Here is a 15,376-nt window from a genome sequence, read left to right as displayed (position 1 = left end):
TAATTTCCTCTTCATTATGTGTCATTTTTGAGATCAGTCTTCCAAACGAGTTAAGAATTTTTAATTTAAAGCATGTAAACATTGTACATTTCAGTCCAATCAGCAGGTAAGATGTCCATAGAATATGTATTGTTTGCTTGCAGACAGCAGTTCTACACAGAGAAATATCTCGATTTTCAGGGAAATAGCACCGGTCCTTTATTTAGTGGACGAGACGCATGTTGATAATTGAAAACTATTCTCTCCCGTAACACAACTCCTGACATTATGAAAATGTAGCGAAATGCATTTATCCGACACGGGAAGTAATCAACGCAGCCACATTGTATAGGAAAGGAAGAGTTAGAGAACGTAATATACAGTTATTAAAATGCTAGTTTTATTTGAAATGCGCTACACAGGTATAAATACATCTGAAACATAATAAAACAATGGAATTTAACAATACCAAAGGGTAAATATCACAGAATACACAAAATACTGGGTAAAATTGGCCACAATTAGTCTCTTTTAGTAGTAATTTTTTTTCTCACAATATGAATTATCGGATAGCCATATGTCCAATCTGTTTATCTTGATTTATCTTCCTTTTATTTAATTCACCAAAGGACAATTTTCCAAACCTAGAATAGCAGTGTGGTATACAGGCTAAAGCATATCCTCTTTGTCACCTATAGCAACTTCTCAGTGATGTTTTGCACAATAAAACTAACAATTGATCTAAAGTAGCCTAGAAAGTTTATCTGTGTGATCTTCCAAATAAAAATTTAAATGTTAATAGTCTGTCTGATCCTACACGAAACAAAATACATAGGATCAGTTGACCAGTTAAGACATATATTGCAAGGCACGTATGTGTGTTCCAAATCTTCACTGTGTATAGAGACAACCGCTCTTTCAATCAAACACTACAATGAAAAGCATCATGATCGGGAGTACACGGAAACTTTCTGCCATCTATAGGACAGGCTATCTATCAGGAAGGTAAACAGTCTGTCGGGCAGGTAAGTTGGTGTCTAGCCACACAAAATCTATATAGGAAAATATTTGCAATTATGATATTGACGTTAAAGTCGAAAATGCAATTGTTCTAGAAAAAATAGTAGCCACTTGGATGTCATATTAAATGAAGGTACTATTATAATAGTTTATGAATTAAGGTAATGATAGATCACTTTAACAGTTCACTTCAATATTATAATGTTTAAATACTTGGCTAAATATAAATATAAATATATTTCTAACATAGTGAAACCAGACTGTTCCATTTAGGGAGACTTCTGCCTTAGAAATCGAAATAGAGTGTGTCAGGATCGGTTTCATCTAAGAATATTTTACTATCCCCTATACAATCAAGTTTTATACATGAATGATGTATTAATGCACACAATGAAGATAATATTGCAGGAACATTAACTGTCATCCCAACGTAACACAGTTCTGCTCGAGTTATAGTTTTATTCTGGCCCCGCCCACTGAGACACACGGCACAGGTCAGCATTCACCAGGTGCGGTCGCTTCACGGTGGTCTCTATTGGTGGTAGGAATGACGAAGTCCTTGGTCGCTTAGCAACGCGCTCTGATAGTGAAATTGAAAGTGTTCATATCATTCAGTTTACAAATGAGATTCAACATTCGATAGATACAAGGGTCAAAGTGTGTAATATTTATTATAATACAGTGTACTTGAATAATTGCCTATATGTAATGTTGAATAATACGTCTTTTATACACACATTATAACATAAGTTATATGAATACGAATAAAAGTCGAAAATCTAATACAGGGTTTTACAATATAAAGCGGTCTTTTATATCAGTATATGAAATTTGAATTCATATTGAACAAATATTATTTACCTATCTTTAGAATAACTCTTAAGGGCTATCAACTATAAAAGCAGCACTTCTAATTTATTGTACAATATAATCTTCTCTGTATTGTAAAAAAGTCAGATCTTTGTAAAAAAAACACACGTTTAAACACATTTGAAAGAAAATGCAAATACCTAATACTTAACAATTCAATAATTTATTACATCACATTGTTATTAAAAAGTACTGACAATAAATGACAATAACTTTGCTATTCAATACTTAAAGTATTCGTTTAGACATTACAAATTATACCACAAAGATAACATGTCCAAAAAATAATATTTTTTAATATTTTTCTTTTATCATTAAGAAATAAATGATAAATAGATTGAACAACATCTTCGAGATTGACTAAGATCTAAGCACAATGTGAAATTCTAACAACAGTTATCAATGTAACGCCTGCGGTGGAGAATAAACATTGAAAGACATTCTAGTAGCATTTGGGTCTTTAGCCGGGGGCAGAGGCACATATGGTGGGGTAACTGGAGTGCTAGCCGGCGTATTTGACCTATGTGAAATTCTTGTCGGCGGTCTTGCCGACGGCGGACGGGCGACTAAGGGAGCCTGTGGTGGTGTTTGGACAGGCGTCGGCGGTAACCGACGCCCGCCGTAAGCCTCTAGAAGATGTTTAGCCATGACTCGATCTGAAAGTAAAATATGAGTACAAAACAACAATAAACACGTCATGCAAGCCAGAGAACAGTCAGCTGCAGTGAGAAGTAGGGGCGGGCAATACTGACTGGTACAAGATGGTTCACACAATGAACACAATGTCTGTAATGCTTCTTAAAGTTTCTTTAATTTGACAATTTCGCCAATTTACAGCGTGTTTGTATTTATGAAGGAGTAAATGTAAATTTAGTACTGTAAATTAATTTATCTGCATTGTTTCGAGTATTTTTAGCTCTCCGCATCAAGAAATATGTCTGCATATAAATTTTAAATTTTAAAACTGAACAGAAGGAAATATGCTTAAAACTGCAGGGCAAGAATCTTGCTTGTAGCTACTAATTAATCAATAATGGTTTCCATCAGAAATGCTTAATTAGCTGCAAACTATTGTTTAAACCTACTATGCAGCATTTTACCAGTCAATATTACCAGCCCAGTTGTCAACAGTTAATATGACATAAGTAAACGAGTGTTTAACAGTCAGTATTAAAATATTTACACAATTTTAAGCAAAGTTTAATTTTTTAAATACATACAACTTCACAATTCTGAAAAATCATGCAAAATGTTCAAATGAAACAATAAAGACTTTTATGGTGCAAGTGCATACTTACATTGTCCCGAAATGCTGTCTTTTTTATTCACAATATGGAATTACTGGTCATTTAGCAAATTAGGTGCAGAACTTTATGAAAATTATGCAGCAAAAGCTTCACAATATTTAGTAAAATTAGATATTAAGTGCGTGATGTGCTTTATTTACCGTCGCCGGAAGCTGCCTCGTAGTATTTTCGGAGAGCCTCGGCTCCAAGTTTATGTCCGACGTCTCGTATTTGTTGCGTTACAGCGTCGGAATTATCATTGTAGTGGCGATCATACGTTGTTCTGTTACGTATATGCTTGTGCCGACTAGATGCTGTGGGAACTGAAAATATAATTCAAGAGAATGTAATAATAAACTGAAGTATACATGGAATTGGGTTTTCCCTGTTGTATTAAGTTACTGTCGGACAATTGCAGCTTCTGCACTTCCAACGTTGTATTGTACGCTGTTCTATGAGCATTTTATTTTCTTTGCCAAGTTTTTTTTATTTGCTTAGGTTTCTATTATCATAATGTTAACAATGTATGAATTAATGTTCCCAGCTCCGCAATGTATGCACCTATGAAACTGATATCATTCTTTTGTCGAATCTGCTACATGCATACCATGTGTAGCTTCCTAATTTTTTGGTGTAATGCTTATTCTGGCATTCTGGCAATCTAGTGTAGCTCCTGTTAAATTGTGTTACCTAATTTAGCTGTAGACGACTGTGCAATTGTTTTGGTTTCATTTTCATCATTTCATTCAAAATATTTCACTACGCACTGATTATAATTTTCTTGTGTTTAGGTATGGTATTTTCTCCTAAGCCGACAGAATAAGAGCCTGAAACATTCAGGGTGTACTGAAACGTATTGTGCTATTTTTTTAACCTGTCAAATGTGCATACATTATACGCTCTGTGCGTTCGATATTATAATATTCGGCCCAACTTCGGTGCTATCCGTATGTTTTACGGAAATAAATTTTGGTTATGTGTCTAAATGCCATTATTAGTATTGTAAGTGAAACCCTTATTTGTCGTTCGTATCGATGGCTCAGTGGTTACAATACATGGCTTTTATGCGGGAAATTGCTAGTTCGAGCCCATAAGTAAGAACATTTTTTTATTTTCATTTTTAATTGTTTATTGGTTTATTTATAGCGATCGAAACTGAATCATGAATATGGCTTGTTTTAATTAATATCTATGAAATTGTAATATACTGAAATAAACCGTGAATAAAAATGATATTAAAGAAAAGAAATTAAAAAAGAGATAAAAATATTTTTTAAAAAGTTGTAAAAATACAATGGAGGAAATATTAGATAAAATGTACATGTACAAAGTGTTTGTGAAAAGAAAATACAGATACTGCACGGATTCGATCTTAAGAGCTCGAGGTTTCATGCTACTGGCATTGACCACTGAGCTATCGTGACTATCAAACCTTCGTATACACGCTTTAAATATAAACCATTTTAAATGCATGTTACTTTCCGTACACTGTACGGAATGTACCGAAAATAAACCGAAGATTAAATATTCTGTGCACCGACCATGTAATCAATATGCATTTTGACAGGTCAATAAAATAGAATTATACACTTGTGCAATGAGCGAGTCGGGAAAGTACAGATAAGTAAGCTAATGATACCAACTAGCGTCAGTGGCAGCAATCTGAACATAGTGCATTATGGATAACTATTGCCACTGGCAGCAATACGAACATAGATTAACGATACCAACTAGTGCTGCTAACAGTAATCTGCACATAGTGTGATGAAACCTCTTAGTGCCACTGGCAGCAGTATGCGATATCTACCGGTGCCCTAGTGCCACTGGTAGTCATCTGCACATAATGTGATGATACTTTATATCGCCATTGGCAGCAATCTGCTAATAGCGCGTTAATATCTCCTAATATTATTACTTGCAGCAATTTGATATGATGATACGTACTACAGCCATAGTCAGCAATCTGCACACAGTGCGTTATAAATACATACTAGTGCCACTGGTAATCTGCACATGGTGTGATGACTGGCGGCAGTCTGCACACAGTGCGGTACAGATACATACTAGTGCCACTGGTAATCTGCACATAGTGTGATGACTGGCGGCAGTCTGCACACAGTGCGGTACAGATACACACTAGTGCCACTGGCAATCTGCACATAGTGTGATGACTGGCGGCAGCCTGCACACAGTGCGGTACAGATACACACTAGTGCCACTGGCAATCTGCACATAGTGTGATGACTGGCGGCAGCCTGCACACAGTGCGGTACAGATACACACTAGTGCCACTGGCAATCTGCACATAGTGTGATGAGTGGCGGCAGTCTGCACACAGTGCGGTACAGATACACACTAGTGCCACTGGCAATCTGCACATAGTGTGATGACTGGCGGAAGTCTGCACACAGTGCGGTACAGATACACACTAGTGCCACTGGCAATCTGCAGATAGTGTGATGACTGGCAGCAGTCTGCACACAGTGCGTTACAGATACACATAGTAAGATACATACTAGTGCCACTGACAATCTGCACATAGTGTGATTACTGCCAGCAATCTGCACACCGTGCGTTACAGATACATACTAGTGCCACTGGCAATCTGCACATAGTGTGATGACTGGTAGCAGTCTGCACACAGTGCGTTACAGGTACATACTAGTGCCACTGGCAATCTGCACATAGTGTGATGACTGGTAGCAGTCTGCACACAGTGCATTACAGATACATACTAGTGCTACTGGCAATCTGCACATAGTGTGATGACTGGCAGCAATCTGCACAAAATGCGTTACAGATACATACTAGTGCCACTGGCAATCTGCACATAGTGTGATGACTGGTAGCAGTCTGCACACAGTGCGGTACAGATACATTCTAGTGCCACTGGCAATTTGCACATAGTGTGATGACTGGCAGCAGTCTGCACAAATTGCGTTATAGATACATACTAGTGCCACTGGCAATCTGCACATAGTACAGATACATACTAGTGCCACTGGCAATCTGCACATAGTGTGATTACTGCCAGCAATCTGCACACAGTGCGTTACAGATACATACTAGTGCCACTGGCAATCTGAACATAGTGTAATGACTGGAAGCAGTCTGCACACAGTGCGTTACAGATACATACTATACTAGTGCCACTGGCAATCTGCACATAGTGTGATTACTGCCAGCAATCTGCACACAGTGCGTTACAGATATATACTAGTGCCACTGGCAATTTGCACATAGTGTGATGACTGGTAGCAGTCTGCACACAGTGCGGTACAGATACGTACTAGTTCCACTGAAAATCTGCACATAGTGTGATGACTTGCAGCAGTCTGCACAAAGTGCGTTACAGATACATACTAGTGCCACTGGCAATCTGCACATAGTGTGATGACTGACAGCAGTTTGCACACAGTGCGGAAAAGATACATACTAGTGCCACTAGCAATCTGCACATAGTGTGATGACTGGCAGCAATCTGTGTATAATGCGTTATACATAACTACTCATTGCACTAGCAACAGTCAACATAAAGTATGGTATGGATCCCTAATTATGCCACTGGAAGGAATCTACATACAGTACGTTATGGATACCTTCTAGCGCAGACAGCAGCAATCTGCATGTAGCATGTAGTGAATACTTACTAGTGCCACTGGCAGCAATATGCTTCTTTCTGTTGCTGCCATATCTGTTAACTGGCAGTTGAAGCTCCTCCGGGTTGGTCGTTTTCTGGTAGCAATACCTCTGTACTGAATCAAGTGTGTAAGGAACGTTCTCTTTCCAGTCTGGCGGTAGTGAGTACGCGGATTTTAGCTCAAAACCTGGTAACAAAAGCCATTCATATAATTCGATACATTGTTTTTTAATTTATGACCTTATGTGGCAAAGAGATTACTCAAGGTTTTTATTGCAATATTTCTTATTTTTACACACTGTGTGGTAAAATTAACACAGTTGGTGGCTGTTATATTTTATATTTGACAGCGACTTTTTCTTCCTTAATTCCTTGATAAAACAAATGATAACGCTTTTTGTTTATCGTTCAATTGTTTACAAGTTTTATTACAAGCCACAACTGACATTTGCATACATAGATGGGACATATTTTGAAACCGCCAAAGATAGATATCAACAGAAGATAGATGTCTACTTTTCCCGGGGTCTCTACATTGTTATTAAGATTTAACAGGACAGACACCAACCTTGTGGAGAACCTAAATAGTCGGACTGGTACGTGGACTGGCATAGTCTTCTATGCACCTGCTTGATTTTTTCATCCGTCATTTCCTCTGACCAGCGGCCACCCTCCGTGTTCTTCCATCCTCCTCGAGGGAATTTCCAAACTAGAAATGACTGAAAACAAAACAATGGGAAAAAACTAAGTTGAAGTTACTACTAAAGTACTATGCCCTCATAGGCTCATAGGGAATTCAACATTTTTGTAACTTTGCCAATATTTAAACATTTCACGCTTTCGTACCAATTACAAATTAGTTCAGATGTAAAGCATACTGCTTATTCTCATCAGATCTTTTGCCGCATGGGTTCAAAACTCAGCAACGGCAGTTAATTTTCATTTTATTTTAGTATAAAAACAGAGTTTTTCATTTTCTCTATGACACAACGACAGAGAAATATCTGAAGCCGACTTGGCAGATTAGAAAAGTTTAATATCATATCAAAGATGATATTAGTTAAATTCATGTACTAAACATATATAAATAGAAAGTAAATAATGAACGTATGTTATATAAAAACAAACGCAAATACAAACAATACAAGAAAGAATCGAACAATAGGGGAAATGAATTGAAGACGGATAGGGAAACCTCATGAGGATTCGAACTCGTGGAAAACGAGTTGATAATTTGCTATTGGTACCTGCATTTTATCCGTCTGAGGTATTTTGCCATATACTTATTGAAATGAAACAAATAATGATATTTACTTGTCACGTATTGCACAAGCAATAGGAACTATCATTTTATCAATTATCATGAAATGGACGCGTTCTCGCGTTTGCGAGAGAACCACGTTATCATAAGGGATTAGTATATACATGTATAATAATGTTTAAAGCTAAACGTTTTACAAAAGGATACGAATATGAAACAATAAAAAACCCACTTCAGGTTGTTTTCCTTACCAGTCATTGAACTTAAAGAATTCGAAGATAATATATCGGTCCCGTGGCCTAATGGATAAGGCGTCTGACTTCGAATCAGAAGATTGCGAGTTCGAGTCTCGTCGGGATCACATTTTTGTTGTTTATCATTATTGAACAAGCCAGTACAATTCTTTTCATTAATCAGGTTGAAATCAATGTCGTATTCATAAGGATTTCCGAATCTAAAGGTACAACGTTCCTGGTAACTGCATAACTGATATCATCTTGGCACCACTGATGCCTCCTCCTTAGCTAAGAAATATGCATTTCGCAAAGCAAAACTAGTTTTTCCTCTCAAAAAGTTAGTTAAAGCCTGTCTTTTTTTTGTTTCAATGACATCAAGTACAAAATTAGTATACTTTGCATATTAATTACAAACGAAATGAAGTAGAAAACTTTAAACAGTAATGTTACCTGTGGCGGATGTGGATTGTTGGCCCTATTTCCTGTAGATGAACCGGGCCTCAGTGGAGTTGTTGATCTTATCGGCTTATTTTTGAACTCGTTTTCATAGTGGGTGTCCGGTCCGGGACCCATCTGAGGTGCAAATCCTTGTGAAGTCATCGGTCTAGAAAATAAAACTTCTTATATGGGTAATTCAAATGCTACTCTATACATGACGCTTTCTTAAAACTAACACAACGTTCGGGCCGCTATCAAATACAAGCGTTCTTTTTTAAAGCAGTTGATGATGTTAGTTTATAAACAATCACGTCTTTATAAGTCGTAACAGTGATCATCATCTAGACGTTTATAGAGACACTCATTCAGACGTTAATAAACAGAGATACTCGTTTAAACGTTTACCGAGACAACACTCACTTAGACGTTAACAAAGACACTCATTTAAGCGGTAATAGAGACACTTATCAAGACACCGAAAAGTACACTCAGTTAGATGTTAGCGCAGAAACTCAGTTACACGTTTACAAAGACGCTCATATAGAAGTTAACAGAGATATTAATCTAGACATTTACAGTGACACACATCCAGGCGTTAAAAGATACCGTCATTTAGACGTTCACAGACACAGCCAAGAAGTTTTCAGAGACACCCATCAAGACGTTAGCAGCGACACCCATCAAGACGTTAGCAGAGACACTCATCAAGACGTTAGCAGAGACACCCATCAAGACATTAGCCGAGACACCCATCAAGACGTAAGCAGAGACATCCATCAAGGCGTTAGCAGAGACACCCATCAAGACGTTAGCAGAGACATCCATCAAGGCCGCAGAGACACCCATCAAGACAGGGATATGAAACAAGACGTTAGCAGAGGTACACCATATACAAGACACCATCAAGACGTTAGCAGAGACACCCATCAAGAACGCTTAGCAGAGACCATCCATCAAGACTTTAGCAGAGACACCCATTAAGACGTTAGCAGAAACACCCATCAAGACGTTAGCAGAGACATCCATCAAGACTTTAGCAGAGACACCCATCAATACATTAGCAGAGACACCTATCAAGATGTTAGCAGAGATACCCATTAAGGCGTTAGAAGAGACACCCATCAAGACGTTAGCAGAGACACCCATCAAGACTTAGCAGAGGCACCTATCAAGTGTTAGCAGAGACCTATTGAAGAACAAAGACGTTAGCAGAGACATCTCAGATTGCAAGACACCTTAAGACGTAGAACATCCATCAAGACGTTAGCAGATAAAACCATCAATACTTTAGCAAGACATCCTATCAAGATTTAGCAGAGATACCCATTAAGACTTAGAAGAGACACCCATTACAACGTTAGTAGAGCACCCATTAAGACGTTAGCAGAGAGACAACATTACAGTATCCAACTAGCAAGTACAGTTTTCATAGAGACAACCCATCAACATCCATCAAGACGTTAGCAGAGACACCCATCAAGACGTTAGCAGAGACATCCATCAAGACTTTAGCAGAGACACCCATTAAGACGTTAGCAGAAACACCCATCAAGACGTTAGCAGAGACACCCAACAATACATTAGCAGAGACACCTATCAAGACGTTAGCAGAAACACCCATCAAGACGTTAGCAGATACACCCATCAATACATTAGCAGAGACACTATCAAGATGTTAGCAGAGATACCCATTAAGGCGTTAGAAGAGACACTCATCAAGACGTTAGCAGGACGTTAGCAGAGGACACTAAAAAGTATAGCAGAGACATCCATCAAGACTGAGCGTTAGCAGAGACATCCATCAAACTAAGCAGAGACACCCATCAAGACTTAAGCAGAGTCACCCATTACGACGTTAGCAGAGACACCCATTAAGACGTTAGCAGAGACAACAATCAATATCTATCAAGACGTTTTCAGAGACACCCATCAAGACGTTAGCAGGGACATCCATCAAGACGTTAGCAGAGACACTCATCAAGACGCTAGCAGAGACATCCATCAAGACGTTAGCAGAGACATCCATCAAGACGTTAGCAGAGACACCCATAGACACCCATCAAGACGTTAGCAGAGACATCCATCAAGACGTTAGCAGAGACATTCATCAAGACTTTTGCAGAGACACCCATCAAAACGTTAGCAGAGACACCCATCTAGACTTTAGCAGAGACACCCATCAAGACGTTAGCAGAGACACCCATTAAGACGTTAGCAGAGACACCCATTAAAACATTAGCAGAGACACCCACCAAGACAATAGCAGAGACACCCACCAAGCCAATAGCAGAGACACCCATCAAGACTTCAGAAAGACATTCATCTAGACACTAACAGAGACACTCCTCAATAGGTTAACTAGGACACTCGTGTAGACTTTAGCAGAGACACTCATCTAAACATTTACAGAGACATTTATCTAGGCGTTTATAGAGACACTCAACACTCATTTAGACGTTAACAGAGACATTCACTCTAGACGTTTACACAGACACTCATTTAGACGTTACCATAGATACTCATTTAGATGTTAATGTAACAGAGACACATCTAGACGATAACGAATCATTAAAACGTTCACAGGGACGCTCATCCAGACGTTAACAGGGTCAGTCATCTAAATTGCATTTAAAGAAATAACTACATTGTTCGTGTTTATTGTGGTTATTTCAATACATAATAAAAAAAGAGGAGCGAAGCTCTAGAGATTAAGGCATCAACCGCTCAACCGGGAGGTTGTGGGTTCGAGCCTTACTAGGATTGCGAACACCCTCATCTGGCACCAATCCTGGTTTTATAGGGAAATAAACCCGAGAATAATTCAAATAGCTTCTTCTTTCTTTAACCAAAATTGAGCTAAAATAAATCAGTCAGTACTTTTTTCTAATCTTACCACGTTGATACAGAAATGATATAAAAATGTCTTACCTGAGAGCTACAGTGTCTATGGGCTGTTTCAGTGGGTAGTCTCGGTTGTAAGACGTTTGGTATGGACTAAGGAAATTTTTCGAATGATCTCCACCTGTAACACAATACATAATGTAAAAATTCTAACCTAAAAATCTCATTAAGTTTTCATCGTGGCCAAGTACAGAATAAACACTTACCTTCTCTCGCATTTACATGAATAAATTACAATCTGTATATATTTACACACGTTTTATTTCATTTAAATAGGACATCCATATATAATACTAAAAAGCGCAGTTTATCGCAAATTTATCGTCCCGTGTTATGCAGTCTTCTAAAAGTAAAAGTGCATTTTTATCAATTCTAATTGCAAGACTATAACAGATTCAATTATATACAATACCGAAATTGGTTTGTTATAAAAGAATGTATGTCTGGTATAAACATTGTACACAGGTTGTGACAAATTTAGCGAAAATAAAAAAGTTCGGCTAAGAAAAAAATCTAAAGTTTCCAATTTCTATTATGAATTTCTTCCATTAAGAATACGAGTGTCAGTAATGTTTCTTTTTTATGCATTTTAATATAATGTAAGTCTATGTAAATTCCATAATGAGTTAAAAGATGTGAAGGTTAATTTTGTTTAGGTATTTTGTTTTTAATGTGTTACCGGGCCTGCCTCTAACAATACATGGGATCAGGCGCAGTAGATGTATATGTCGCGAGTTCGATTAGTGCGCGAGACGAATGTTCTCCGGAAAGAATTACAGAAAAGGTCATCCATCATTCACCTGAGGTCTATGTGAGCAGGTTTAACTGTATTTGCTGTGATTCTAAATCCAGATAAACTTAACTGACCGCCGTTTCATAAGAGGAGAACTGAAAAGCGGCGGAGCTTATCATGTTATTGTATTTCCATACATTCACGTGAGTGTAAACGTCACGTGCAGACAACCCGTATACGCACTTACTACTAGGATCTTCAAGGGGCGTTCATTACATTCACAGACTGTTGACTTTAAAACAAAAATATTTAAGACTACACTAAAAAAAAACAATAACACGTATTTCTTTGACATCGCCGGTAGAACGTCACGGTACGTTTATAGCAATGCTTTTCTATATTAAGCTCACATCAGGAAAAACATTTCTGAAGACGTGCTTTAAACAAACGCTCGGCGCCCAACCAAAGCTACTGTATAAGCAATGACAGAAGATATGCCGAAGCAAGAACATGGTATAAATATTCCGACGTCGAAACGCGCGGAGCAGTTTTGTTTTGTGGTAGGAATAACTCCCGACATGTTTGCGTAGATTTCTCCATTAACAGAAAACTTGCGTTAATTAAAAGTGATAGTCCCAACTTAAACAAGATGTAGTACTACTTTTAAATTTTGATTTCAAACATCACAGTCCGAGAACTTAATGATTTAAACCTAAAAGTAATATATTTATGTCTCCTAAAATCGGAACTCAATGATTGTACATAATAATTTGCAAAAACACACTATGAACAAAGGACCGCCCACATTTATGAATAATATCTATGACATCCATCAAGATCAGAATACATGAGAGACCGATCGTAACAATGAACGTTGCCAGTCTCTGATCAACCAACTGTATCTCTATGGTTCATAAAGTCTGTGGCGCAATGGTTAGAAGATGGACTACGGATCTTGTGATCTGGGTTCGATTCTCGGTTTGGACAAAAATCTCAATTTGTGTCAAGTGTTGGATGGTAACTTTAACGCGGTATCGGATTGGGTGTAGGAGAGGTAGTGGGGTGGGAAGGGTGTTATCATAACACAGGTTATATGTTCGCTTGTAAATAAATTGTTTCATACATTTCAGGTCTAGACTTCGTCCCCGCGTTTACCTTCATTGTACAGGCTTGATTTTCTTCATTAGCTAATGGCTTAATTGAATGCATGGGTTTTATCTCTAGACTTCAGGAATTTGAACTACAATCTATCTAGCTGTATATGTGATTGAGTTATGCGAATTTAAGCACAGATAAGAAGATTAATGAGCTATTATAAATACCGCGCCTGAAAAAGAAAGTAAACGTTGGGGTGTAAACAAAATGTTTACATTAACACACATTTAAGTTCTTTTAAAACACATAAATTCTGACATGACAAACACGTTTCGGAACAGCTGCATGATTCATCGTCAAGGCTCTCTTGCAGCTCTTTTATGTTGTCGTAAATTTTGTGAAAGAGAGTAAAAGATATTTACAAATACTTGGAGTTTATGTTTCTACTGCTGAATATTTTCAATTTGCACAAACCAATAAGACTTGAGCCGATTAATCCGCTATAAACAGATTACTTCTTTATAGATATATAAACATTTTTGGCGCCAATAGACCCAGTTATATTCGTACAGACTTTAATAATCAAATTTTAACATTGTGTTACTATTAAAATTAATCCACTGTAAAATGCATCCGTAATAATTAGTTAGATAAACCGTGTATTTTATTTTATCTTGTGATATCAATACGACAGACTGTAATGTAAGAGGATTTATGCAATACTATACGATTGATTTGTCAATGCGATGGCTAGACGCAATATATTTATGATTCAAAATGATCAATACCTGCTTAATTAACAGAACATAACAAGGCTGTTGCTGCTTCACTTAGTTATCGTCTATTTCATTAACTCTTCGCAAAATATGCTTTTACTGTTTTGAATTTCAGTTAAACGCCCGAAAGACGCATAATTTAAAAATGTTTATCATGAGTTATTTTTATTACAAGAAAGTCATACCTCTGTTTAGACTCTCCATTGTTTTGCACTATCTATGTATCAAATTCTAGATATGACTTTAAACATTAAAATGTTTAAGACCTATTACTACATGCTTGAGATATTTAAATCCACAATGAAATTTATTCATGAATATCATCGTTTGGTGTCTTTATACATTGTTAGATATCGAGTCTTTAATTGCTGTTTAAAAATGAAAGCTTAATCATATTTGACAATGAGATTAAGATCTATCCCAAAATGCTTTTCAAAAGAGTTAGTTTACATATTGTACAGGGCTTTAAGTATTAATGGTTTAGTGTATTGCACTCCACTAACAACTTGAATAAATATTTCGTTTTGTTGATGTTTAAATAGGAAGACTGAAATATTGACTGGTTTAAAAACAATCTTACCGAATACTGGGGCGGCTGTATACGGCCGTTTCACTGTACTTCTTTGAGCAGTATCCCCTAAAGTTATTGAATTTAATAATTCCAAACATTTCGCCTTGTCATTAAATGAATCTGCCCTTTCATAGAACTTTTGCAAGTCTTCTGTTAAACCCGGTCCAATAGTGTCCTCTCCGAGCTAAAATAGAATCGATTTGGTAAAAACACGGATGATTTAGATTGTCATTTCAGCGCGTAGTACATTTCATTCTAGAATTATGGCTTAATAATTCTTACCCTTGTTTCTGTATTTAACATTGTATAATTTACAGGGCCAGTCATTACGGCGGCCGCCATTTTTGCTTTAACCCTTGACCTTTATTTACTGAAGTTTTGATTAGCTAATTTTGTCCACGTGACTATTCATAAGTTTATAGTTGTCATGCTGGTTGTCAAGGACTAGTTATCGACTTTTGATAAAGACGCGAATCGAATTAATGACAGCAGATGACATATCTTAAATAATTAAGTTACGAACGAATGTCGCTTTCTTTAGACATGTTATAGTGGCTGTAAAAGGTCTTT

At 37.2% G+C, this 15,376-nt stretch overlaps 1 protein-coding gene and 1 non-coding gene across 4 annotated transcripts; one reads left to right on the top strand and one right to left on the bottom strand.

Annotated features, from left to right (window-relative positions):
• Window positions 1-357: 357 nt before the first annotated feature.
• LOC128556941 (testis-expressed protein 26-like) lies at window positions 358-15,201 on the bottom strand. Of its 3 annotated transcripts, none has more exons than XM_053543002.1 (8): window positions 15,089-15,201; window positions 14,816-14,990; window positions 11,659-11,752; window positions 8,743-8,896; window positions 7,364-7,514; window positions 6,806-6,982; window positions 3,317-3,478; window positions 358-2,525 (listed from the first exon to the last, which is right to left on the bottom strand). In XM_053543002.1, the coding sequence occupies exons 1-8, from the start codon at window positions 15,146-15,148 to the stop codon at window positions 2,269-2,271; spliced, it is 1,230 nt and encodes a 409-aa protein (XP_053398977.1). In that variant the 5' UTR covers window positions 15,149-15,201; the 3' UTR covers window positions 358-2,268. The 3 variants fall into 3 exon arrangements, with proteins under 3 accessions (XP_053398977.1, XP_053398978.1, XP_053398979.1); XM_053543003.1 differs by having other exon boundaries at window positions 358-1,579; window positions 15,089-15,155; XM_053543004.1 differs by lacking the exons at window positions 14,816-14,990; window positions 15,089-15,201 and adding an exon at window positions 14,421-14,454.
• Trnar-ucg (transfer RNA arginine (anticodon UCG)) lies at window positions 8,345-8,417 on the top strand. The gene has a single exon. It is a non-coding gene; the product is annotated as a tRNA-Arg (tRNA).
• Window positions 15,202-15,376: the final 175 nt, after the last annotated feature.

This window comes from Mercenaria mercenaria, chromosome 5, assembly GCF_021730395.1.
Source record: "Mercenaria mercenaria strain notata chromosome 5, MADL_Memer_1, whole genome shotgun sequence".
NCBI classification, from domain to species: domain Eukaryota; kingdom Metazoa; phylum Mollusca; class Bivalvia; order Venerida; family Veneridae; genus Mercenaria; species Mercenaria mercenaria.
Note: the sequence above shows the minus strand (reverse complement) of the source record. Positions and strands in the feature narration are given on the sequence as shown.

Coding starts and splice junctions, on each gene's coding strand:
- LOC128556941 (XM_053543002.1), bottom strand. CDS start 15,148: ATGGCGGCCGCCGTAATGACTGGCCCTGTAAATTATACAATGTTAAAT. Junction 6,983..7,363: donor CTATTTAGGTTCTCCACAAG/GTTGGTGTCTGT, acceptor TTTTGTTACCAG/GTTTTGAGCTAAAATCCGCG. Junction 2,526..3,316: donor CGAGGCAGCTTCCGGCGACG/GTAAATAAAGCA, acceptor TTTTACTTTCAG/ATCGAGTCATGGCTAAACAT.